The sequence below is a fragment of a genome, unplaced genomic scaffold (assembly GCF_019419815.1).
Source record: "Pyrus x bretschneideri cultivar Hongxiangsu unplaced genomic scaffold, Pyrus_bretschneideri_v1 Contig71, whole genome shotgun sequence".
Taxonomy (NCBI): domain Eukaryota; kingdom Viridiplantae; phylum Streptophyta; class Magnoliopsida; order Rosales; family Rosaceae; genus Pyrus; species Pyrus x bretschneideri.
In genome coordinates this window covers 443085-467873 of record NW_025999811.1, presented here as the reverse complement: position 1 = coordinate 467873, position 24789 = coordinate 443085, and the positions used below count along the sequence as shown (strand labels likewise).

The 24789-nt window shown below is 37.6% G+C and overlaps 2 protein-coding genes across 5 annotated transcripts; one reads left to right on the top strand and one right to left on the bottom strand.

Moving 5' to 3' along the window:
• Positions 1-12302: 12302 nt before the first annotated feature.
• Positions 12303-19314, top strand: LOC103956864. Of its 4 annotated transcripts, none has more exons than XM_048574485.1 (7): positions 12303-12390; positions 12594-12795; positions 13606-13701; positions 13844-13896; positions 18365-18413; positions 18749-18796; positions 18990-19314. In XM_048574485.1, exons 2-7 carry the CDS (start codon positions 12715-12717, stop codon positions 19080-19082), a joined length of 420 nt encoding a protein of 139 aa, XP_048430442.1. In that variant the 5' UTR covers positions 12303-12390; positions 12594-12714; the 3' UTR covers positions 19083-19314. The 4 variants fall into 4 exon arrangements, with proteins under 4 accessions (XP_048430442.1, XP_048430443.1, XP_009367188.2 ...); XM_048574486.1 differs by having other exon boundaries at positions 12324-12463; XM_009368913.3 differs by lacking the exon at positions 12303-12390 and adding an exon at positions 13231-13330 and having other exon boundaries at positions 12470-12795.
• A 449-nt stretch (positions 19315-19763) lies between these two features.
• Positions 19764-22424, bottom strand: LOC103956863 (probable protein phosphatase 2C 2). The gene is made up of 4 exons (XM_009368912.3): positions 22093-22424; positions 21246-21443; positions 20919-21154; positions 19764-20652 (listed from the first exon to the last, which is right to left on the bottom strand). Exons 1-4 carry the CDS (start codon positions 22279-22281, stop codon positions 20082-20084), a joined length of 1194 nt encoding a protein of 397 aa, XP_009367187.2. The 5' UTR covers positions 22282-22424; the 3' UTR covers positions 19764-20081.
• Between the last annotated feature and the right edge of the window lie 2365 nt (positions 22425-24789).

Sequence of the window (24789 nt, the reverse complement as noted above, 5' to 3'; positions counted from 1 at the left end):
GTTGACCCTTTGACCTTTGCACTAGTCTAATTCTCACGCGTTTCAACTTTTAAATTTCCGAAACTAGTGGCATTTTTCTCTTGGGGTAACTTGTTAGTTGTGGTAGTTTTCTATTGTGTCTTTCATACATTGTTTTATGTGTGCTATTTGAAGGCCTTATTATATATGATTTGCACATGTGAAGAGAATGCAAGAGACAAATTTTCAGGAGATCTAAATGTTAAAGTAAAACAAAGGCCTTGGGAGATGACCTACCAATTAGCTTCTTCCTCTATAAACCATCATGTATACTAGCAGAAAGCACATATTTTATATGTGTGCGAACAATTTCTCTTAATAAGTGCACATTTTTTTAATATTACATAATTACTGTTTTGTCTTCTTTATGTAAATATTGTATATAAAAAGTGAGAAATATTGCATAATTACTGTTTTGTCCTCTTTATGTAAATATTGTGTATCAAAAGTGAGGGTAAAATTGGAAAAACAAGTATAAAAAAGGGTAAAATAGGAAAAATAGGGATATGATTGTCATTTTGTCAAAAGGTACAAAATTACTATTTTACCCTCCTTTTGTCAATAGTGTGTATCAAAAGTGAGGATAAAATAAAAAAAACAAGGGAAAAAGGTTGACAAGGAGGGTTTTCTTGATAATAGTATAGATATATGGTTTGGCGCATGCACTATAAATCCATGTCATTCGTCTATGATCCATATGTCACATCCCGACCCGGGCTCTACCACATCCCAAGCTCGACTCCGACGTAGCACGATATTGTCCGCTTTGGGCCCCAACCATGCCCTCACGGTTTTGTTTCTGGGAACTCACGAGTAACTTCCCAGTGGGTCACCCAACCTGGGATTGCTCTCACCCAATCTCGCTTAAATTCAGAGTTTCGATAGAATCCGAAGCCACTGAGTTCCCAAAAGGCCTTGTGCTATATGGATGTGGGCATGTACATATAAAGCATAGAGGATCCTCTTCCCTGGGCGATGTGGGATCTTACAATCCACCCCCCCTTAGGGGCCCGACGTCCACGTCTGCACACTTCTGGCCAGGGATTGGCTCTGAATAATTGTAGTGGGTTACTCCCACAATTGCGCACTCTTTCACTGTTTAGTATAATTAGTTCTGATTAGTTTTAAATTTATTCACTTTTTCACATCACTTATCCTTATGGTTATGTCACCTCACGGTGATGGCCAACACGCTTCGACCTTCCTAGGTTGGGGTGTGTCACATAGTTTGCCAACATTTTTAAGGTATGGTGGATTTCGGTTGACCAGAAAAGACAATAGGGTATATCTATATGTGGATTTAGATAGGGCTGGAAAAAAATCCCAAAAATCCCAAACCAAACCAAAAAAATCCCGATCCCAAACCAAAAAAATCCCAAACCAAAATTCCTGAAATTTTCGGTATGTCATCCCGAACCAAACCGAAATTTTCGGTACGGGATTTGGTATTGCATCTCCATTTTTTCGGTATTCCCATACCGAACCGAAATAAATATTATATATATTATTTTTTAATTATAAGAGAATTATTTCAACCGTTCATTGTTTTAGATTTAATTTGTGCCGTTCATTTGTTTTTAGGTCAAATCCCCCATTTCAATTTTCACTTCCGTTCCATCAAGAGCTTGAAGCGCAGCCACTGTGCCACCAGCCTTCCTTCACCAGAATCACCACCCAGCTTGGCTTATAACTATTATTTTTGCTTTTGAGTTTGTTACTTTACTTATTTTAAAACCTTGGCTTGTAACTATTATTTTTGCTTTTGGGTTTGGTACCTAATTTATTTTTATTGCATGCATGATGCATGTGTAGTGGGCAGATTGAAACTTTGTTATTATTGAAACTTTGTGCACAAATTGGCAGTGGGTAGATTGAAACTTAATGTATGAAACTATGTCAAATTTGTGCAGTGGGCAGTGGGCAAATTAATAGAAATAACAAGTTGGCAGTTTGGGCCCAAAAACATAATATGTCAAATTTTAGCCCAAAAGCATAATATGTCAAATTTTAATCCAAAAGCCCAAAAGCATTTTGGGATTCCCGATTTGTCCGGAAATCCCGAAATTATTTCGGGATTCCCGAAAATTGGGATTCCCGAAAATTTGGTTTGGGATTGGTATTGAATTTGGTATTCCCGAAAATTTCGGTTTGGAAATTGGGACAAGGGTTTCGATATGGGATCCCATACCGAACCACCCCTAGATTTAGAGCATCCCCAAATTTTAGATAGAATGCTAAGTAGTCGTTTTTTACGGTAAACATTGTTTCAAATCAAACTAAATTTTAGGTGATCTAGATTAGCATTAATTTTGATGCAACTGTTTTAATTGCAATTTTATTCTTTCTAAAAAAAAAATTGCAATTTGATTATTATTAAAGGAAAACTAATTAAAAGGGTTTGAAAACTTTGAGTTTTAATGATAAGGACAAAATAAAGAGTAAAATGAATAGTATCATGATTGACTTTTTAGTGTAAAAATGTGGTTTTTCATTAAGGTGAACAATACCGTAGACTTTTCGTTAAAACTTCATATTATTAATTTGTTGGGTCCCATCATCCACTAGAATATAAAATTTTAAAAATAGTTTTAATGTTTGTTTTATTTTAATGTGGGTCCTATATGATAATAATATAATAACTAACATACCAGTTGGAATAGAATAAAATTTGATAGTGTGCTTCAAAATGCCACATCAGTCATGACTTAAAAATACTCATTAGAGATGTTAAACAAACTTAATGCATAGGGTTGAAAGAATCATTGTGTGTTTAATTTGTCATTTATGAACTCTGTGTTGTATACCCTCACCACATAACTTCATATGCCAGCCCTAGAGATATTGCTAAAGTTCATTATGCTTACTTTTATAGATAAATCTACTGAAAAACTTAACTAGTTAGCAATTTGGTTTACTCTTATGTTAGGGTGTTGGTATAGTATCTATTCTAGTTAGATTGTACTATATTATCCACTAGCGTTAGATTGTTTCCTGAGTTTGTTTTTACTCATCCGTAACCGTCGGATAGCATTACCCCTTCTAGAATGGTGTCATGTTTATTTCACAATTATGTATTTATAAATGGGTGGTGCTATCTACACATCATTTTTTAACTCCCATACACCTCTCTATATTTCAGGTCGTCGGTTTGAATGACTTGAAGAATATCAAATGACAAAGTTAAAAAGGGATGTATGAGAAGTAAAAATAAGTGTATGAATGGCACCGCCAGCTATAAATACATATTGTTAATGCATGATCATTTTAAACCCATTAAAATAATATATAGTTATTTGGCTTAACAAATGGACCTTGACAGAGCACACTAAAGGAATAGGAGATCAAAGACCTTGGGCCTACAAGTCAGTCGAATGAATTCAGATGACAAAGCACCATCATGAGAATGAAAGACAATTGTCATAAAACGATCGATCCTAGTCATGGTTTGTCTATCGACAAGAAGAGATGAACATGGAACTTAAAGTACTTTCCAATCACTTAAGCCAATTGGAGGACCTAATAACTTTCTAGCACCGGAGCTCAAAAGACAGGTCTGTCTAGGCGTCAGCTCCGAGCCATGCATTGGCCAGTGATGGGGAAAAGAAGTCTATAAAGGGACATAAATACTAACAGGCCTAATGCATGGGTAATGTGCTTTCCAACCATTCTTTGATGAGGGCTGTGCTCGAGACGCGTTGACCTGAAAAACCATGTAAGTAGTACTGTGTAAATATCACTTCTTTTCCACATGTCAAGTAGACAATAGAGGAATAGCTGATAGGTCGTACCTACGTGTTAAGCCCATTGAATAATGGGGCGGTGAGAAAATTAAAAGCCCTAGACATTTGGGTCTCACTCAATGCCTATAGAAAGGGGTTGAATTGTTTATGCATGTGCTCTACAAGCAAATTTCGTAATATTGAATATTATGTAACAACTAATTTTAATTAACTAATAATCGGGCAAGATTAATTCATTTAGGAGTTTGACTTTATATTATGGAGATAATATACTATGAATGAGTCCATAAGACTTAAGGTATGGAAGCAATGTCATAAACGAGGTTATGATAGGGAGACTTGTATTCCATAATCACCAATAAGTCCTTAAACTAAGTTCCTAGCCATTTGGAAAGCCAACTAGGACATTCATTATCCCGGAAATGACGGTGTATATCACATTAAGGTTAGCAAGGTCTCATGCTACGCATGTTGGACACGTGATAGATATACAGGTGCTTCTCTGCTAAATAAGTTCACTAAACATTGACCTCCAAGAAGCTTAAACTTATAAATGCTTACTACATGTCAAACGTTACAAACTTCAGGTTGTAGCATGTATATAGTTGTTAGACCTGAGGTATCCTCGATAGTGTTGTCTTCTTTGTTGTCTGTAGTATCTGATCAAAGATGATAATTTAACCTGTCAAATCTGATCCCCGCAAATAACGAATCCAAATGGTTTGGTTTGGGAGATTAAATTTTGGGTATTTTACGGTTATTGGTAATTGTGGGGTAAATTTTTCGATTTTGGATCCGATTATGGTTATTAAGGTGTCTGCCCCGAAACCAAATCATTTTCATTTTTAATAAAAAATATATAAATATTTACTATATGGAGAAAAACTTATCAATAGTTATGCATTATTAAATATGGAAGTCCATGCTAGTAATTATATGCAAAATTCATTAAAAGTATAATTATATGCTTATCAATTATCAATAGTATAAATATTTTCTTGACAATATAAATATTTAATATTATTTTTTTATATGCATTATAAGTTGTATTAATAGTAGTAGTTTATTTAATCTCCTTTTTTATTTAAAATTTACTATTTAATTAATAATATAAATAAATATTAAAATATATAAACATCATAATGGGAAAAATCTTTACTCGATGGAAATTGGTTACTAGAGGGGTTCAATTACGGAAAAAAATCGTTCAGGAATTCTATAGTTTCAGGTTTATGGAAAATAAGCAGGTTCGAGTATGGGAGTGACATATCCAAACCCGATCCACCCTGTTGTCATCTCTACGCCTAGTAGTAAAATTCTCTAAGTATCGTATTCTTCGTTGCAGCAGTAATGCTCTACCTACTAAGTTCCTTAGGCTAACTTATAAGCTCAATGTCTTGATCTTCAGGCCCATCTATTAGACCAACCAACAACTATATATTATCTTAATGGGTAAAAGAACCTTGCGCTAACACACGAGTCACAAAACCTTGTACCTTCTACCCATACTGGTCAGGCAGCTGCAACCACTGAACGTTTGCCACTGCCAAAAACTTCTTATGCTACTTCTTTGCTTCTCACGATCAAATCATTTGCCAATTTCAAATTCTTATTCCGACACTCTAGTTTTGAATCGTAAATCACAATATTTATAGAAAGCATTTTTTGTTTTGTGAGAAAGTTTTTGTTCGAAAATTCACTTGAAATTGTTTCTTAAAATATCAAATAAAGTGTTGTCACATAGGCCTCATTTGGCAGTTCAGACTGTACTGACTATTTCAATTGGATAATACAAATAGTCGTCGGATAGTATTGATTAAATTAGTCAAGTCGTTTAGTATTGTATCGGATTAATTTGTGCATCGGATAATACATCGGGCTATAATAATTTTTTTTTAAATCATAGAATAATTGTTATTAAAAGGGGAAAAATGAGAAAAACAAAGAAAAAAAAACCAGGTCTCTTTCCAATTGTGTCTTCCTTTCTTCACCATCTTCCCCACGCATCAATCTCACCCTTAGTGACCGATTACAGAGGAAGGCAGCCAGGGTCGAGAACTCAAAGCCCAAATCTGAATTCTTGTCCCCCCTCCTCGTCGAAGCCCAGCTCTCTTCCTAGTCAGAGCCCAGATCCGAATTGTTATCCCCTCCTCGTTGAGCCTAGCTCATTTCCTCGTCGTCCTCTTTGTTCGTCAGAGTTCAAATTGGAAGAATTTGAATCATCATCCTCCTCCTCCTCCTTCAACCCATGGAAAAGTATTGTTGTTAAAGATCGAAGGTGAATGGAGGAGGTGAAAGGGGTGTGCGTGTAAATGAGGAGGGAGAACCAGAGAAGAAAAAGAAGAAGACAACAAAGACGAACTTAGGATCCAGACGAGAGATAACAGGCGATGAGAAAGAGTTGAAGGAGAGTGATGCGAAAGAGGGACGGAGTGAGCCGGTGTGAGCGAGAGAGATCCACTCGACTAATAATACAAAAGTTTTGGACAAGATAAACAAGCGGATGTGAAGGGTACAAAACAAGTGGGGCCGGATTAACTAATCCGGTGCGTATTTATTATAAAGCTCACCAAATATCCGCTTTGTATTATTAGTAGTATCCGGTGGTCATATATGGCGTGCTAAACAAGGCCATAAAGTTCTAAAAGTGTTCGTTTAACCCAGAAACATTTCTAACTAGGCCAGAACACTTTTGAATCCTTGCAAAACTGACATTTTAATGTATGCCCAAATAGTTTTATCACCTCATATAGCATCATTACACTTAGTATAGGCTTTTTAAATTATACACTCATCTATTTATGGATATTCATGTATATGTAAATGTATATATAGTATGCATATTCCGAGTTGTCTTACTTCAAATTTTAAAAATCATGGTCCTACAATAAAATGTCATTACACTTAGTATAGTCTTTTAAATTATACACTCATCTATGTTAGATTTATGGATTTTCATGTCTAAAGTATATATTTGTCTGGCATTTCAATTAGGCAGGAAGACTAAATTTTGTAAACAAATGATATGGAAGTTAACGATTGGATTATTGCTTATGACACACCCCGACCTGGAATGTCTACTAAGACTCCGAATCGAGCTGTGTTGGCCAACACCTAGAAGGTGACGAAGCCATAAAGTGTAGTGATGTGGAAAAATTGAATAAATATAAACCTAAAGTGACTAAATGCAAGAGTGCGTGATGAGTGGAAATGAACTCATTTCACACGTGATGACAGAGCATAAGTACAATATAGTAAAATAGGGTGAGAATTATATCATCGATGGTAATCGTCTACACCAAGATTTGCCAATAATCCTCGTCGGTACGAAAACTCTGCTACTAGAACTTGGAAGGGCAAACAACAAGAGTGAGTGGGCCTGAAAATAAAGTTTTATAAAAAAAAACCCTTTTCTAGAAACATTGTAACCCCTTGCGTAAAACAAGTATAGTTTTCCGAAAATCATACTACGTATAACTATGAAATCAAATGCATGCCAACAATAAATCTAGAAATATGCCACAACAGAATATCTCAACGGCAATATGAATATAATCATAAGCTCAACAATATATACTAGCATGCAAGTCGAAGTCACATAATGTGACATGTACGACTGCATCTATTGCTCATCAATTTATGCTAACACACGAGTTGGAGTCACCTAATGTGACCTGTATGACAGGCTAGGTGTAATAATATATGCTCTAATGCTATGATCACATGAAGGCTAGCACTATGCGTGGGTCATCTACGAGTCGGAATCGCCTAATGCGACCTGTACGACAGGCTAGCACCTAACTTGGAATGGTTGGTAGAAATGACTAAATGGTAGTGAGATTGATTGGTAAAACTTTTGTGTAATCGTTACATTACCCTGCTTCAGGGCCATCAACTCGACTCAAATCGGTATTTTTCCTTGGCAAGAAGATTTTTCGTTTAAAATTTAGAGGTGGTCACCAAAATGTTCCTCTAAAAGGTCGATAAGTCGACTAGGTCACCTACTATTTAGAAAAAGCTAACACATTTTTCATGCTTGACGAGGTGAGATTGTGTTAAACAAGGGATTTAAGAGTTTTTCTTATTTTTGTACTCTTTGTAAAGATTCTGTAAAATTACTTGTGTAAGAGAACCTTTGTTTTACATATTTAGTTTTTACTTTTACTTTTACTCGCGCACCGGTCGTGGGGTCCCACCGACTTCGGGGTCGAGGCGTGACAGAATGGTATCGTTGCTCTCTATGCGTGCGGATGAAATGAAAGAGTTTTGAGGGAAAGAGAGATATAAAATAGAGAGCGAGAGAGAGAGCGAGAGAGAGAGAGAGAGAGAGAGAGAGAGAGAGAAGAGAGAGAGAGAGGCTGAGAAGGTGGGAGACATGGAAGAGTGGAAAAGAGAGTAAAAATATAATAAAAGTTGTGAGTGGAAGTAAGGTGTCAACAAAGAAGTGGTCCAAAATAGAAGGAGCTGCTACTCCATTTAGTTAGTGTTCATCCAGGGATATCCGTTAAAATTAGGGGTTTGGTGTGTCAAGATTTTTAGTAGGGTTATCTTGTCAAAGCTCAGAATATCAAAGTGAGTGGTTGATGTAATGTGTTGCAAATTATACTTATTTTCAAATATCTCTATTTCAAGTGAAGCATGTTGGATCTGTGGAAAGGTTTTGGAATGATTAATATAGTGATATGTGGATATTATAATTGTTCATAGAGCATGAGAACTTTAGTGTTGCATTAATTCGAGGTATAAATGTGAACTGCACACGGGGACATTAGGGCATAATGGCCAATAGGAGTCATGTGGTGAGTTACTATTATGAAGGATATAATGAACATGTAAAGGGATGATGTGATATGGCACTACGTGCATATTGATTTGATAATATTATTGTATTTTCCATAGTAACTAAAATGGCATCGCTTGACTGACATATTACATATTATACTCATTGAGTGACGATGGTTGTTGCTCACCCCTCACCCTTTTATTTTACAGATAAGTTATTTGACAAGGCAGGTGCTAGACGAGCTAAGATTGTGTTAGAGAAGAGATTTAAGAGTTTTCTTATTTTTGTACTCTCTGTAAGGATTCTGTAATAATTACTTGTATAAGAGAACCTTTGTTTTATGTTTTACGTTTTTACTTTTACTTTTACTCACGCACCGGGCGTGGGGTCCCACTAACTCCGGGTCTGGGGCGTGACAACTTAACTATTGATTAACATGTTTATTTTTTATCAATAACACATCATTTAGTTTGCAAATTAGTCTACAAATTTAATCTCCATAGCATTACCCTTTCACTTAGAGAATTGTTAACAACACACCAAAAAAATCATCATGCACTTCAACTTTATAAAAATAATAGAGTACTTGTATAAATAATAGTGCAAGCACATGATGACATTTTTAAAGTGCCAAAAACAACTACTTTCACGTATATAGTGTGTCTATATAATATATACATATATATATATATATATATAGTGTGTGTGTGTGTGTGTGTGGTGTGAGATTGACGTATGGCTTTTTAAGTATCTATGCATATAAAAAAAATTATATATTTAAGTATGTGTGTACAGAAAAATAATTTCTACACACGCTTTTTCTTCTCATGCATATGATCCCTATTTTTTTCTACCTATTTAATTGAAATATAAAAGGAGAATCGAGGGTTAAAAAACAAGTGAAAAAATATTTACATAAATTACTCCACATGTGCAATTGTATGGATTCGGCTTACATTTTGGCCCTAATTCATATTGTATATTTCTATATGTTACAAGTGAAATAGCCTTATTAGTTTTATCCAACAGTTAATTATACAGATCAACTACATAAGCCTCGGCATACGTTCTTGATTTCTAATTAATTGATTAACCAGTCAGGGCACTTTAATAGAGAGCATTCCTATATTTCTTCTTATGAGAAGAGAGCACGTACCACCTAGGATTATTATTCCTTACACTGGACATGACAAGAAAGCTACTAAACTTATTCTTTGTTGCCTACGGATCCCTCAATGCAGACTAGAAGGAAGGAAGAAAGGCCAACAAGGACCAGCACAGATTCTTATTTACCTTTCAAAGCACTACCTGATATAAACACAAAGATAATGGAATTATTCCACATAAAATTAAAAACAGAAAGAAAAAACGCAGTCAAAAGTTTGATTAGAAAAATACTTTGTAATGGATGAAGTGGAATTTAACCAAAGAAAAGCATGCAAGTATATAACTAAGAATCAAGAGTACGTGTAAAAGCTACATTACTTTGTTGGAACTTTTGGTCAAAACTAAAAGCGGTGTCTCTGTCTCAGAGGGTCATGGCATTTCCATGAAAAATGATTTGCACGCATAAATGAGTCCAAGGTTCCCTCCTACGATGCTACACCCCTCATTTGTTTAATACATTACCCAAAAATAATATTTAAAAGAAAAAGCTACAACGCAACGCCATCCATGACATACAAGGTGATCTCCATCTTAGCGCAGCAAAAAAAAAAAAAGTCATCTCAGTTAATTCAGTTAATTCTCTTAAAGGGATTAGATGCTTCAAATCACTTCAAGCATTATCGTAGTTGACCATATAACCAGAGCAACATGTTATTCTTCTAGAGGAACGGGGTAAAAGAATTAAACCTGTTATCCACGATATTCGAATTTAAGAATTATCACTTACAAATGAAAAAGAATATTACTAAAATATAATATTAAATGGCAAGATTCATATTTAGATTGCACGAAGTTATTATTTGTTGATGTGCACGAAAATCAGATCATCATACGGTGTACCTCTGCAGGGGAACTTCATTCAAGGGTAGAATGACTAGGTGATTTGCAAGGAAAAGATAGTATTGAAGAGCTTCGTTGTAGTACCAGCCGAAAAACCTTCATTACTTAGCAAAGTATGTTTAGGGTGTCACATGGGCGTGTTTAGTGATGATTAGTAATTAACAATTACTTTTAAAGGGGACTAAAAGTTACCCCCTTATAGAGGTGAAGTAGAAGGAACTTTGTCGAGTTGGTCAATGTGGGATTGATTACGCTTACTATGGCGTTGCCACTTGTCCTGTCGTGATTGGTCTCTGAGTAAGAGGGAATCTCTCACCGGTTAAATGATAGCCAATAAGTGGTTGCTGCTTATTTGAAATTGGTTCGTGTGCTTCGGTAAGAGTGCCTCAATGAAGATGCTACAATAAATTTATGGTGCCTTAATTACAAGTGATCGATACTCGGTGATTTTAAGGTCAATCATATATGATACAAACATGATTCATATATCATAAAGTTTCAGCTCAAATATCGTAAGCCTAACGTTCAAATTTTTTTTATACTCATCTTAAACCAAAAAATTCAAAACAAGGTTTACAAGAATACAAAACACAATTGTCATTCACTACTTATAACCTTTCGTACAAGTTCTAAATTTCAATTCTTTGAAGATGGATGTCTGACCACTCCAAACTCAATGATGACAACAATTGAATCTATTGGTTTACTTTTCTCAGGGGCATTATTCCTGCAAGAGAGTTTATCAGTAGGTAGAGTCTTCGGCCTATTTATAATCAAACCGAAACGTTACATAAGATGCGATGATATTAAATAATTATTCGGGTTTAAACGCATCTAACAGTAATACCCACGATCAAATTTGGAAATGTAGGAGCTTACGTGCAATCCTACGTCGATTTTCTCCCAATTTCTATCTTGTTCTCTCTACTCGTATATTTTATAATTTTTAGAAAGAATGATTTTCTTTTATTTATTTATTTTTATTTGCCTATTGGAAATGATGAGCCAACCTTCCAAAACTTGAAAAATGGGATAAAACTTTATATATAAAAAAAGTCACAATTCCTCAATGCCTAGAAAAAAGCTCTGCGAAATGAAAAGGCAAATATGAAAATCAATATGTAACTCGAATTGAATTACACGATGTGGCGCCAAGTCAAAACACCTTAATTAAAAGTTGAAAAACCAAAGTATTTAGTCAAAAAAATTGTTATAGAAGAGATCAAAGAGAACTTAATTAAAAGTTGAAAAACCAAAGTATTTGCTCGACATTGCTAATCGTAAATTCATTAAACACAAATAAGCCCAACGGTTAATTATAAAAGAAGAAAACATTCACTTCTTAGGAAATTTGAAATATATTATTTGACTAACTTGAACATACATTTGTAGCCTTGTAATTAAGGACATTACTTTAGTAGGATAGATAATTCAACTACATTACGCTACATTTTTACTTTCAAGTCAATGTCGGACTGGTATAGAAGTGCATTTAAAATGATTAAAAAAAAATTTGTTAAAGAAGTGCATTTCAAAAGAAATATTTATGTGCTTCTTGCAGGAAACATTTCAAGTGATTTTTTAAGAATCACTTGTATTTTTACTAAAGACTGGTTCCAAAAGCACTTTCATCAAAAATATTTTCAATCATTTTAAAAGCACTTCCAACACACTATCATTGACTACTCTCATAGTCTCATTGGCCAAGGGGATTTATATGTTGTCGGGTCATAGTAAGGTTTTTCGAGCCAAGCCTTTTTTCTGGAATGAAACAGGCCCATATCTAATTGGAATCCCGTGGCAACAACAAACCCAGAGAAGAGAGGTGGGCAGCTCGGACAGGTGAGGTGGCTCCGTCATCGTGATTTTGTGGTCTTCAGTCTTCTGAGTTGACTCGCGTTGACTCGCGTAACTCGTTAGTTGTTCTTCGGTTTTGCTGCTGTTTCTGCTTTTATAAATCTCGTTTTTATTATTTTTTTCCGACCAAAAACACGTTAACTATTGAGTTTGTTTGACCATGTCTTGTACTTCTGCAACTGCTGTAGCATCAGCCTACATTTCCAGGCCCAACTGGCCCGGCAGTCTCACCGGCATACCCATCTGGAGAAGCCCTTCTCTCAGACCGCCGCCGCCATCTTCTCTCTGTGACTTCTCCTTCAAGATCCCATGTGGGTCTTTCAGGCGGAGCTCCGTCCTCACAGGATTCAGAAGTACGTCCCCCGTCGTTATGCAATGGCAGGACTGCACGTACGTTCCTAGATTTTCAGTTATTTATTTATTTTCATTCCTCTGTTTTTCTTGCCCACCAATTTGAATTATATTGGCTATCAGTAAGTACTTGATTTGGTACTTAAGAATACACAATAGCAACTAGTTATTTGTTTGTCTTATACAAGCGATAGTGGGGAGGGGAAATCGAACCTAGCATCTTGGATCTCGGGATAAATGCTCTTAACCAACTGAGTTATAAGCCCGTGCTAGGGTGCTGCATAAGCAAATAGTTGCTGATTCGGTACGTACTGAAACTGTTTCTTTTCTCGGAATAGTTACATAGTACAATGTAAAACCATGAAGAATGTGAATGAGTTCTTGGAGTGAGCTCTAGCGGTTTGTGATCTAAATTTGGGCTGTTAATCCGAACGTTTACTGCCACTAATTACTAGGCAATGTGATCGATTGCAGAGTAAAGCTGGAAATTGATGTGCCTATTTCAGTTGCCTATGATTGTTACTCTGACCGTGAGGCGATTCCCCGTTGGATGCCATTTATTTCAACCGTGAAGGTGCTAAACAACTTTCCTGATGCACTTTGGATGATCCATGATTATATTTGAAGCAAATTTGATGTTTCTTTCCATTGATACCGGAGACATAATCGCTTGTATTAATACTTGTAGCAACTGAATACTGTGTTTTGCAGCCTAGATTTTAAATGTTATGGCTGATATGATTTCAACTTGGCTGATTATAGATTCAGTTTTTTCGTTTTTCGAAGATTGATGCTTGATTTTTTTTATCACATTTTGAAAGATTGATATTTGATATGCTTTAAAAACAGATATTGGAAGACAAACCTGACTTATCGCGATGGTCACTGAAGTATAAAGCTTTTGGTCGTGATATTGAATTATCATGGCTTGCTCGGAATATGCAGGTAAGACCGTAAGACCATAAGAATCACGTTTACTTAAAATTTATTTTGCCTTCCATAATTCCTCCATATAATGTAAGAGCTGAGTTCAATGATGTGTCCTTACAATGAACCCTTTCTCACTGTTGTGCAAAACTTCATGCAGCCTACACCAAATCAGAAAATCCACTGGAGATCTTTGGAAGGTCTTCCTAACAGGTCAGAAAGCAAGAAATTTTAGCAGAAACTGTATACCTTAGTAACGCTTTTGCTCAAATTATGAATGTGTTCTTAGAGCTTATATTACAAAATACCCATAATTTCCTTTAGTCATTTGATTAAGATATATCGAGGAAAGTATGTTAACTTGACAAGTAAAAACTAAGGCACAGAAAATTTTAGTCATGTATCTGGTTTATCTGTGGGTACATAGTAAACTAGAAGCTTAGTGGTTCATTCCCTAGCACAAACTTAAGGACGGGATCTTAGGTTCACCATTCGTCACCTTAAGTGGAAGTTGAAGGGAATATTTTTGCTTACAACCCTCAAGTGATGGTGATGCTCACTATTCTACTTGTTACCTTTGGATAAGTTTAAAATTTGAGATCTATATTGTGGATTTCATAGGATGGAGATGAGTACTTGACAAGAGTGTAAAATGTTCGATTTATCTTGTTTTGAATTTTCTTGAAGTCACTGTTTAGTGTATCACAAACAAAACGATGCTAATGTTATTGCGGTTACAAAATAGGAAGATATAATGTTGAACAGGTGAATTTTAATATTACAGTGTATTGAATTTTCTGATTTGAATTGTAATACATTTCATATCATAGAAAGCCTTATGAGAAGGCATACTTATACACAATACAAAGAAAGTTGAAAGCTTTACACCCTACACACTTGTAATCGGATGCAACAGCACACATGCACATGCACATTCCTTTCCCTGATGTCCATGTACAAAGAAAGCTGAAAGCTTTACACCCTTGTAATCGAATGCAACAGCACACATGCACATGCACATTCCTTTCCCTGCTGTCCATGAGTCAACAATCACATGCACATTCCTTTCCAGAGTGCACACCCTTGCTGTCTTTCCTTTACCCATGCTTGCCGTGCTGTATGCTTGCTGTGCTGTCTGTACATACACCTTGCCGTGCTGTATGCTTCTTCCAATACTCCCTCTCAAGCTGGATCCAATAGGTTGATGGATCCAAGCTTGGAGAGGAGTCTTTGAAACTGATGAGAAGCCAAAGGTTTGGTGAATATATCAGCCAGCTGATCGAAGCTTTTTACATAATGTGTCTGAATCACCTGCGACTGTACTTGTTCACGGACATAGTGACAGTCGACTTCAATATGCTTCGTCCTCTCGTGAAAGACGGGGTTTGATGCTATGTGCATGGCAGCCTGGTTGTCACAAAATAAGGTCATTGGTTGAGCTGTGAACACACCTAAGTCACATAAAAGTCCTTTTAGCCATATCAGCTCACACGCGGTTGAGGCCATTGCACGATATTCAGCTTCGGCACTTGATCTTGCGATGACAGTTTGTTTCTTGCTCTTCCACGTGACCAGGTTTCCACCAACAAAGGTACAATAACCAGTGATGAACTTGCGATCGATTGCGTTTCCTGCCCAATCAGCATCACAGTACCCCATGATTTGAGTGTTGTCATTCTTTGCCATGAGGATGCCACGACCAACAGACCCTTTTAAGTAACGTAAGATTCTTTTGACAAGGTTCAGATGCTCGATGGTGGGAGAGTGCATGAACTGACTGGCAATACTTACTGAATGTGAGATGTCTGGTCTGGTGATCGTTAGGTAGATCAGCTTGCCGACAAGCCTCTGATATAAGCTGATATCCGAGAGTGGCGTGCCTCCCAAGTCAAGCTTGAGCTTGCTATCAAGAGGGGTAAGTGCAGGCTTGGCATCACTCATATTGGCATCTTTAAGTAGGTCCATGACGTACTTTCGTTGATTAAGAAATAGTCCCTTGTAAGAAGATGCCATTTCGATTCCAAGAAAATACTTCAACACCCCAAGATCTTTAACCGCAAATTGTTGTTGAAGTGACTGTTTGAGTGTGGTGATTTCAGCAGCATTATCACCTGTAATTATTAAGTCATCCACATATATCAACACAACTAATTTGCTTGCAGCTCTTGTGCGAACAAATAATGATGAATCTGCATTACTCCTTTTGAAACCAATGCTATGAAGAACGGTACTTTGTTTTGCATACCAAGCACGTGGTGATTGCTTCAGTCCATAAATTGACTTATGTAACTTACACACCAAATTAGGCTCTTGGCTTTGAGGGTGTCCTGGTGGCAATCTCATATAGACTTCTTCTTCAAGATCACCATGTAGAAAGGCGTTCTTCACGTCCATTTGATACATAGACCAACCTTTATTGACGGCAACAGACAATAGAACCCTTACTGAGTTCATTTTTGCAATAGGAGCAAATGTTTCCTTGTAATCCACCTCAAATGTTTGAGTGAATCCTCGAGCCACCAGCCTGGCTTTATGCCTCTCAATCGAACCATCAGAATTAAACTTGATCTTATAGATCCACTTACAGCCCACTGCCTTTTTTCCTTGTGGAAGTTTGGTGATGCTCCAGGTTTTGTGTTGGTCTACCCTTTTCCACAAGAGAGAATGGAAAAGCTTTCATCTTCAAAATATTCCCATCAACATTAATGGGTGTCATGCTTGAGCATACAACTTCAAACTCCTTCAAGGCACTAGACCAACACAAAACCTGGAGCATCACCAAACTTCCACAAGGAAAAAAGGCAGTGGGCTGTAAGTGGATCTATAAGATCAAGTTTAATTCTGATGGTTCGATTGAGAGGCATAAAGCCAGGCTGGTGGCTCGAGGATTCACTCAAACATTTGAGGTGGATTACAAGGAAACATTTGCTCCTATTGCAAAAATGAACTCAGTAAGGGTTCTATTGTCTGTTGCCGTCAATAAAGGTTGGTCTATGTATCAAATGGACGTGAAGAACGCCTTTCTACATGGTGATCTTGAAGAAGAAGTCTATATGAGATTGCCACCAGGACACCCTCAAAGCCAAGAGCCTAATTTGGTGTGTAAGTTACATAAGTCAATTTATGGACTGAAGCAATCACCACGTGCTTGGTATGCAAAACTAAGTACCGTTCTTCATAGCATTGGTTTCAAAAGGAGTAATGCAGATTCATCATTATTTGTTCGCACAAGAGCTGCAAGCAAATTAGTTGTGTTGATATATGTGGATGACTTAATAATTACAGGTGATAATGCTGCTGAAATCACCACACTCAAACAGTCACTTCAACAACAATTTGCGGTTAAAGATCTGGGGGTGTTGAAGTATTTTCTTGGAATCGAAATGGCATCTTCTTACAAGGGACTATTTCTTAATCAACGAAAGTACGTCATGGACCTACTTAAAGATGCCAAGCCTGCACTTACCCCTCTTGATAGCAAGCTCAAGCTTGACTTGGGAGGCACGCCACTCTCGGATATCAGCTTATATCAGAGGCTTGTCGGCAAGCTGATCTACCTAACGATCACCAGACCAGACATCCCACATTCAGTAAGTATTGCCAGTCAGTTCATGCACTCTCCCACCATCGAGCATCTGAACCTTGTCAAAAGAATCTTACGTTACTTAAAAGGGTCTGTTGGTCGTGGCATCCTCATGGCAAAGAATGACAACACTCAAATCATGGGGTACTGTGATGCTGATTGGGCAGGAAACGCAATCGATCGCAAGTTCACCACTGGTTATTGTACCTTTGTTGGTGGAAACCTGGTCACGTGGAAGAGCAAGAAACAAACTGTCATCGCAAGATCAAGTGCCGAAGCTGAATATCGTGCAATGGCCTCAACCGCGTGTGAGCTGATATGGCTAAAAGGACTTTTATGTGACTTAGGTGTGTTCACAGCTCAACCAATGACCTTATTTTGTGACAACCAGGCTGCCATGCACATAGCATCAAACCCCGTCTTTCACGAAAGGACGAAGCATATTGAAGTCGACTGTCACTATGTCCGTGAACAAGTACAGTCGCAGGTGATTCAGACACATTATGTAAAAAGCTTCGATCAGCTGGCTGATATATTCACCAAACCTCTGGCTTCTCATCAGTTTCAAAGACTCCTCTCCAAGCTTGGATCCATCAACCTACTGGATCCAGCTTGAGAGGGAGTATTGGAAGAAGCATACAGCACGGCAAGGTGTATGTACAGACATCACAGCAAGCATACAGCACGGCAAGCATGGGTAAAGGAAAGACAGCAAGGGTGTGCACTCTGGAAAGGAATGTGCATGTGATTGCTGACTCATGGACAGCAGGAAGGAATGTGCATGTGTGCTGTTGCATCCGATTACAAGGGTGTAAAGCTTTCAGCTTTCTTTGTACATGGACAGCAGGGAATGTGTGTTGTTGCATCCAATTACAAGTGTGTAGGGTGTAAAGCTTTCAGCTTTCTTTGTATTGTGTATAAGTATGCCTTCCCATAAGGCTTTCTATGATATGAAATGTATTACAATTCAAATCAGAAAATTCAATATGCTTCTTCCAATACAGTAGTATGCTGTGTGAAAATGAAGTAGACACCATTTCCTTTGTTTTATGTTGATATCGAAATCTTGATAAACTGTGTTACTTATTGTATCCGCAGAGGTGCTGTTCGGTTCTATCCAAAAGGTCCTTCATCATGCTTAGTAGAAGTGAGGCTCTTCTGTCATATATTGAATATGGATGTTTGCAATTCTTATTTTGTAGTGTTATACATCTTTACGCACTTGGTCTGATCAAGCCATTCAATTGATGCCTCGCGTAAGGGGTGATCATTCGTTGTCAATTTAATTATTTTACAACCTTTGATCATTCCTTGGCCATCAATTGAACGGCCTAAGCGCACAGTAATTAGATTCGTAAAATGTAAAATAATTCCCATTGACGGGGTTTCCCGTTCTAAGCTTCTCATATCCAGGGAAAGGGCCATTTTTGCTTCTCATTTTTCAGTGTTGCTCATATTGCTCTTATCAATTTTCAATCCCAGCTAACGGTGTCATATGAAGTTCCGCCGATTCTGTCTCCAGTAGCATCGGTAAGTATTCTAACTGTGTGGTTTAGATATTATACATTCTCCGGTCTGGACACCCTGTACAGATCCAAATCAGTTAAAATACGAACAGATGTTTTTCGATTGCTTTACTTAAAGAAACATAACGAATGTTGTTTACTTTACGGTGGGGATGAAATAATCCATCAGTATTTTGATTCTGACCTGAATCCTGCAGGCGCTTCAACCATTTCTCGAAAATTTACTTGGACGTGGCTTGGAAAGGTTTGAAATGTTTGCAAGAACCTACAAAGCAGACTCACCAGTTTGATATTTGAAATGGATAACCACTTAAACTTACCGAGTGATTTTGCCACTGAAGCAAGAAAGTGAGCACAACAGAGATTGTTTGGTATACCATTTGGGTCCAATGATCAGCTTCTGTGAGGCTGGCTTTTCCCTGTTTGTAAATTACTTCCCAGAGAAAAAGAATGAAGAAATTATCCATATTACACCAACTTTTTGCTTGAATTGTTAATCAATCAAATACTACTGTGCTCCCACGACTCTCTCTCTCTCTCTCTCTCTCTCTCACACACACACACACGCGCGCGCGCGCGCACACACACACTGTGTCATTGCGCCAATCCTAATATTGAAAATATTTTGTCATCTCAATCAAATTACCAAGCGCCCAAGCGCGTCAGGGTTCATGTTGAGAATGAACGTTCGCATTGCTGAGAGAAAGGAATTTGCATAAACTTATAAGTAAGGCTACTCTCCATAATATACTTGTCCCATTTCAAAATAACGGAAACGTAATTGCTTAATGAGTTTGTCTTCAGACTACTGGGGACTACTAGATGTCCGACATTTTATCAATTACATTGACAAGTAAAAAAAAACAAAAAATTTCATTTCCACATATCAATCTTGACCGTCCACTGCCCATACAACAGTAGTCCGGATTAGTGTTTGTCGATTGCCAAGTGCCAAAAGGGAAAAGCATATGTAAGAAAAGAAAGAGTTAATAGAAAATGATCCCGATAGTATACATAAATACACATGACCGGATTAGAAATGGACTTCATCGGATGGACAATACAATCACTCTGGACTAACTAAAAGAATGAATGTATCAACATACATCATTTTACAACACTACGCCATCCGATTCCGAACCACATGCCCTTTCTTATGTATGTACATCAATCCTGAGCTCACAGACGTATACACGAGAACCCAAACACCTACAAAACTGCTAGCTGCGCTTTTATCTCGCGACTGTAGCAGTCAAAGGAAGACCTTTATTGAAAAATTGCACGTACAATCAGCCGCTGGCACTGCTGTCCAGCAAGGCCCTCAAACTACAAAGGGCCTCAGCAGAGAGGCTGCAGCCCCTTAATCTCCGTTCTCGCTGTGGTGATGGATCCCGGTGATCAAGGGGGGAGAAGCATACAACGATAACAGTGAGGTTATCAAACGTTTTGAGGCGAACAGCCTCCATGACAAGGTCCCTGGCACACTGGTCAGGGTCATCATGCCGCCTCAGCCCACGGCGAACAAGGCTAACAGCATGCTGACTAGACATCACATCCCAAATCCCGTCACACCCTATAATTAGAAACTCATCATCCTCTGTTAAAACCACCTGCCGAAACTCTGGCTCGGCAATAAGGGGTGACGAAGATCCACGAGGAAACTTCATGTCCCAGTCGCCTAATGCTCGGGTAACAGATAAGACACCATTCAGATACACATCATCAACATATCCACCTAATTCTTCAACCCGCCTCCTTTCTGAGGGATATATTGGCCTGTGGTCTTGAGACATATCGATTGCTTCTCCTTTCCGACAGAGTACTGCTCGGCAATCCCCAGCATTGGCCACCATTAAAAGCCTGGAGAAGAAGATGACAATGTCAATTACAATGAAGAAAGAATAAAAGATAAATCTCTCACTTGGGGTATCTTAAATCTATATAACAGATTGACCAATCATGCAAGAACTACTGGTTTCAAAAGGGTCAAACATCGCCACATGATTTTGTGGATAGAAGAAAATACTAGTTTCAATAGTAAATATTGGAAATAAAGTCCACTACAAGGAAACAGTTTCTTTGACACAACGGAAAGAGTGGAAAATGATTTTAAGGCAGAAATATACCTTCCAAATATCATAGCAGTTAATGCTGTTGTCCCCGAAGAACTGCTTACACTGCAGTCATCAGCCAAAGCAAGGTCAACCAGATGAAATGCCTTGCGGAGGGAGTTCTCAAGCTCCTCTGAGAACATTTCATCACCGTCAGAAGTTCGGGGAAAATTGGCACCTTCAAAAAAGAGTCTGAGCACATTTTGCCGGACATAAGCTGCTGCTTCGGGTCCTCCATGTCCATCAAATACCTATATGAAATTTTCAACCACAGTAAGCTCCAAGCAAAGAATCAACCAAATTCAAGGTCATCGCAGTTACAAGTCCAAAGCAATAAATTACCCCATAAAATGCATTTGGCTTGGGAAAATTAGAGAGCGATCCCAAGTGTGAAGATAGATCATCTATTAGAAGATGTTCATCTTCCATGTATCTACGGGGTCCAATGTCAGCAAAACTACCAGAACGCAGCCTGGGGAAGAATTGCTGGTCGGCCGAGGCAGGAACCAAATCTGGAATTTTATCCACAGGTTTAACATCCTGAAAAAGGGAGTAAGGAAAGAGAAATTAAATGCCAAGATTTTCCACTGCAACACAAAAACTACTATGATTATGCCCTCAAGCATAGTTCAAGGCATACGACATAAATGCTCACAATTATAATTAAGCATTGATGATATCATAGTTATAGCTCATAAGTCATAATTATAATTAAGCATTGATAATATCATCACATAAATGCTACCAAAAATCCCGCCTTATTAGACTCGAAATTGACTGCAATTTCATCTACATCAAAACCCAACTAATGCCAATCCAAATGTTTTATTTATAGCCGAAAGATTGAATGCTGAAGCTAAATTCATTTTAATAGATTTAACAAGATAATTCACATCAATAAAAATTTAATTAGATTAGTTATCTACCAAGAACAAAAATTTCACATTAGCTATTCTAATTTTACCAAAAAGGTATATCTGGTAACAGAATTCCCAACAAAATTCAGCTGCTCAGTAAGCTAAAAACCCCAATTTCGAAAAGTCAGAAACCCAAATAAACACAACACACAAATCATCAAATCTCAAAACCCAGATGCATGATCACCTAAAAACAAAAAACCCACATGGAATTTAACAACTACAAGATTAAATAATCCAAAAGCAGGGAACTTGAGGATTGGAAAACTCACGGCTTGGGAGCTCAAGAGGGCGGCGGCGGAGACGGGTTCCGAAGCACGATTCAGGTCAAAACTTTTGGGCGACGAAATCGATGGGGTAACTGCAACTACATCTTCAACCTCGTGAACATTTTTGGCAAAGTACTCAACATCCAGCACCGGCACGCTCTGCTGGCACACAACCTTAGCTTCTGCCACCATTTTCTATCAAATCATGCCACGCAAACAAACACCCCCAGACAATATTACGATCCACAACGTTGTCAAACTCGAACAAAACTTCGACAACCAACGACAACGACGACGAGGAGAATCGGATAAATTTTTTGTTATTTTCTCGCGGTTTCTGGAAAATTTTCTTGTAGTTCGGTTTTTTCTGTTTCGCTGGATCAGCTAAAATTGAGTTAGTTGGGTTTGAACCGGTATTTAAAGGGACGGGGTGACGGGCGAGACCGGTTACCGGTGGCTACGGTAAAAGTTGTTCGGTCATCGACACGTGTCACGTGTGTGTTCACAGGAGCGTTTACAGTACACTGTTGAGCACACGCCAAATGAGAAGATGGATTGGGCAATTATCGCTTGACGGACACGTGACTATTTTTAGGTCGACGCGTGACCTTAAGAGGATGTTTCGTGGACATTACTAATGCTCTTCATTCCCTCGCTAGACTCCAGCACGAATGAGTTGTCACTTGCCGAGTTGACTTTTCTATTTTCTTTACATCTGAGCAATTTATATAAAACAGGTTTTCGTTTATATGGCGTTTCGATTCACGGATGCTTTGTTGTATAGTGTTTCGATCACTAATCATTAGAGCACCAAAGTGAATGCTAAACTAAAGGCAGTAAGCAGGGGATTTGGTATAGCCGTTCACGTTTGTTTGCATTGTACGTTTTTGTTGAAATGGATACGTGTTAGATGTAGAAAGTATGATTTCAAAAGTGACTTTAATTTGCCAGTTCAAGCTCAACTCCTCACTTTACCTAGTGGACCACCGCCAGGTCGGGGAGCCCCGTATGCTCTTTCTTTTTGTAGCGTTGTTGGGGAGTTATTTATGGGCTATTTGAAGAAGCACAGGTTTGGAATCCTATACAAGGCTTTTCTCCAACTTTTAGGTGTTGGTCTTGATCTCACTTGATGTTGCCCCCCTCGAGGATTGTAAATTCAACATTGATTTTGTGCTTGAGTTGGAGCTCTCAACCCCCCCCCCCCTAAAAAATCCATTCGTCGGATCAAGTAATTCGCTATTTGAATTTATTTCGCTGCGACTGTCATGCAATATGCAATTTTTTTTCTCATGACCAAAATTAATAGTTAAATCCTGAATATAAAAATTTAATAAAACTTACCAATTATTAGATATGACGTAAAGTTCATACCATTAAATTAAACGTAACATTATAATCGGGCTTACAAAACTGATCACATTTGTTAAGAGTTTTAAGTCTCCAACTCAAATTGGAAGTCATCCCTCCTAACTAGAAATTAATTGGGTTTCTGAAACCTGAGACGAGGGCATTGGTAGTTCGGCTTTTGATGACATACGTGCTTACTGTTTGGGTAACTAAATTGATGTGTTGAGATATTATTGATTACCTGTCTTTATTTTTGCTAACATTTCCTCAACGCTGACACTTGGAAGACCTTCGCATGCATGATTGCCAGGTGGCATAGCAATCACCAGAATTATTGTTTCTGATTCTTTGTAGATTCTGGCAACCAGCGGCTGTAATTATTGTAGGTAACGTACCTTGCTGTTCTTTAATTTCTTATCCTGGTTGGGATTAAGATTACCATTAGGTGTCCAATTATTTGGGGTCGCGGAGAATATTAGGTGACGTTTTACAAGTGTTTCAGACCAAACGCCAAATACCTTCCTTATTAGTACTAGATATGTGTGACTAGGTGACACGCCATCTATTTATTTTATTTGTAAAAACAAATAAAAAATATCAATCAGTGACTTTGTCACGGCACTTCATTTTTTTAGAGAAAATGCTGCATTTTAGTCTTTTCTGATCACTATAGTGTAATTCAAGAGAGTTAAAAATTAAACCTAGAACGTACCATATGAAATACAAACCTAAACCTCATCTTCAACTGTTGGGTGACCTGAAGTGGTTGGCACATCATTTATTTTAAAGCAAACCAATGAAAATGATTTGAAAACTTTGAGCTTTAATGATAAAGATAAAATAAAGGGTAAAATGAATACTACTAAAATTGATTTTTTAGTGTAAAAATGTGATATTTCGTTAAAGTGAACAGTATCAAGAGCTTTTCGTTAAACTTCTTTTTATTTTAACTTATGCTATAAAATTAATTAAATCTTAGCTAAAATGCTGGAGTGTGAGTGGGTGGGTTATCCAACTAGTCAAGCCACACTATGGAGGATGATGATTGAATGACTGGTGTCCCAAAGGCAAATGTATGGTCCTTATTCTTTAGGGTTATTGGTTCTAGATACATACCGGCAGCTGGAAAGCATGGAATGCAAATGGTGGGTCGACCACCAACAACCTAAAAGTTTCACTGCCATTATATGAGTCTTTATGGTTTAAGGGTTGGTTGCCTCAGTCACAAAACAATCAATTGATTTATGTGAGAATTAATTAAGCAACACATTCATAGCTTCAGTTTCTTTACAACTGGATATCAAACACAATTTACGATTCATTTTTACAATTCGGTTTTTACATTTTGTACTT

Coding starts and splice junctions, on each gene's coding strand:
- LOC103956864 (XM_009368913.3), top strand. CDS start 12,566: ATGTCTTGTACTTCTGCAACTGCTGTAGCATCAGCCTACATTTCCAGG. Junction 12,796..13,230: donor ATGCAATGGCAGGACTGCAC/GTACGTTCCTAG, acceptor GATCGATTGCAG/AGTAAAGCTGGAAATTGATG. Junction 13,702..13,843: donor GGCTTGCTCGGAATATGCAG/GTAAGACCGTAA, acceptor AACTTCATGCAG/CCTACACCAAATCAGAAAAT.
- LOC103956863 (XM_009368912.3), bottom strand. CDS start 22,281: ATGGTGGCAGAAGCTAAGGTTGTGTGCCAGCAGAGCGTGCCGGTGCTG. Junction 21,444..22,092: donor CCCTCTTGAGCTCCCAAGCC/GTGAGTTTTCCA, acceptor TCCCTTTTTCAG/GATGTTAAACCTGTGGATAA. Junction 20,653..20,918: donor ACTGCTATGATATTTGGAAG/GTATATTTCTGC, acceptor CTTCTTCTCCAG/GCTTTTAATGGTGGCCAATG.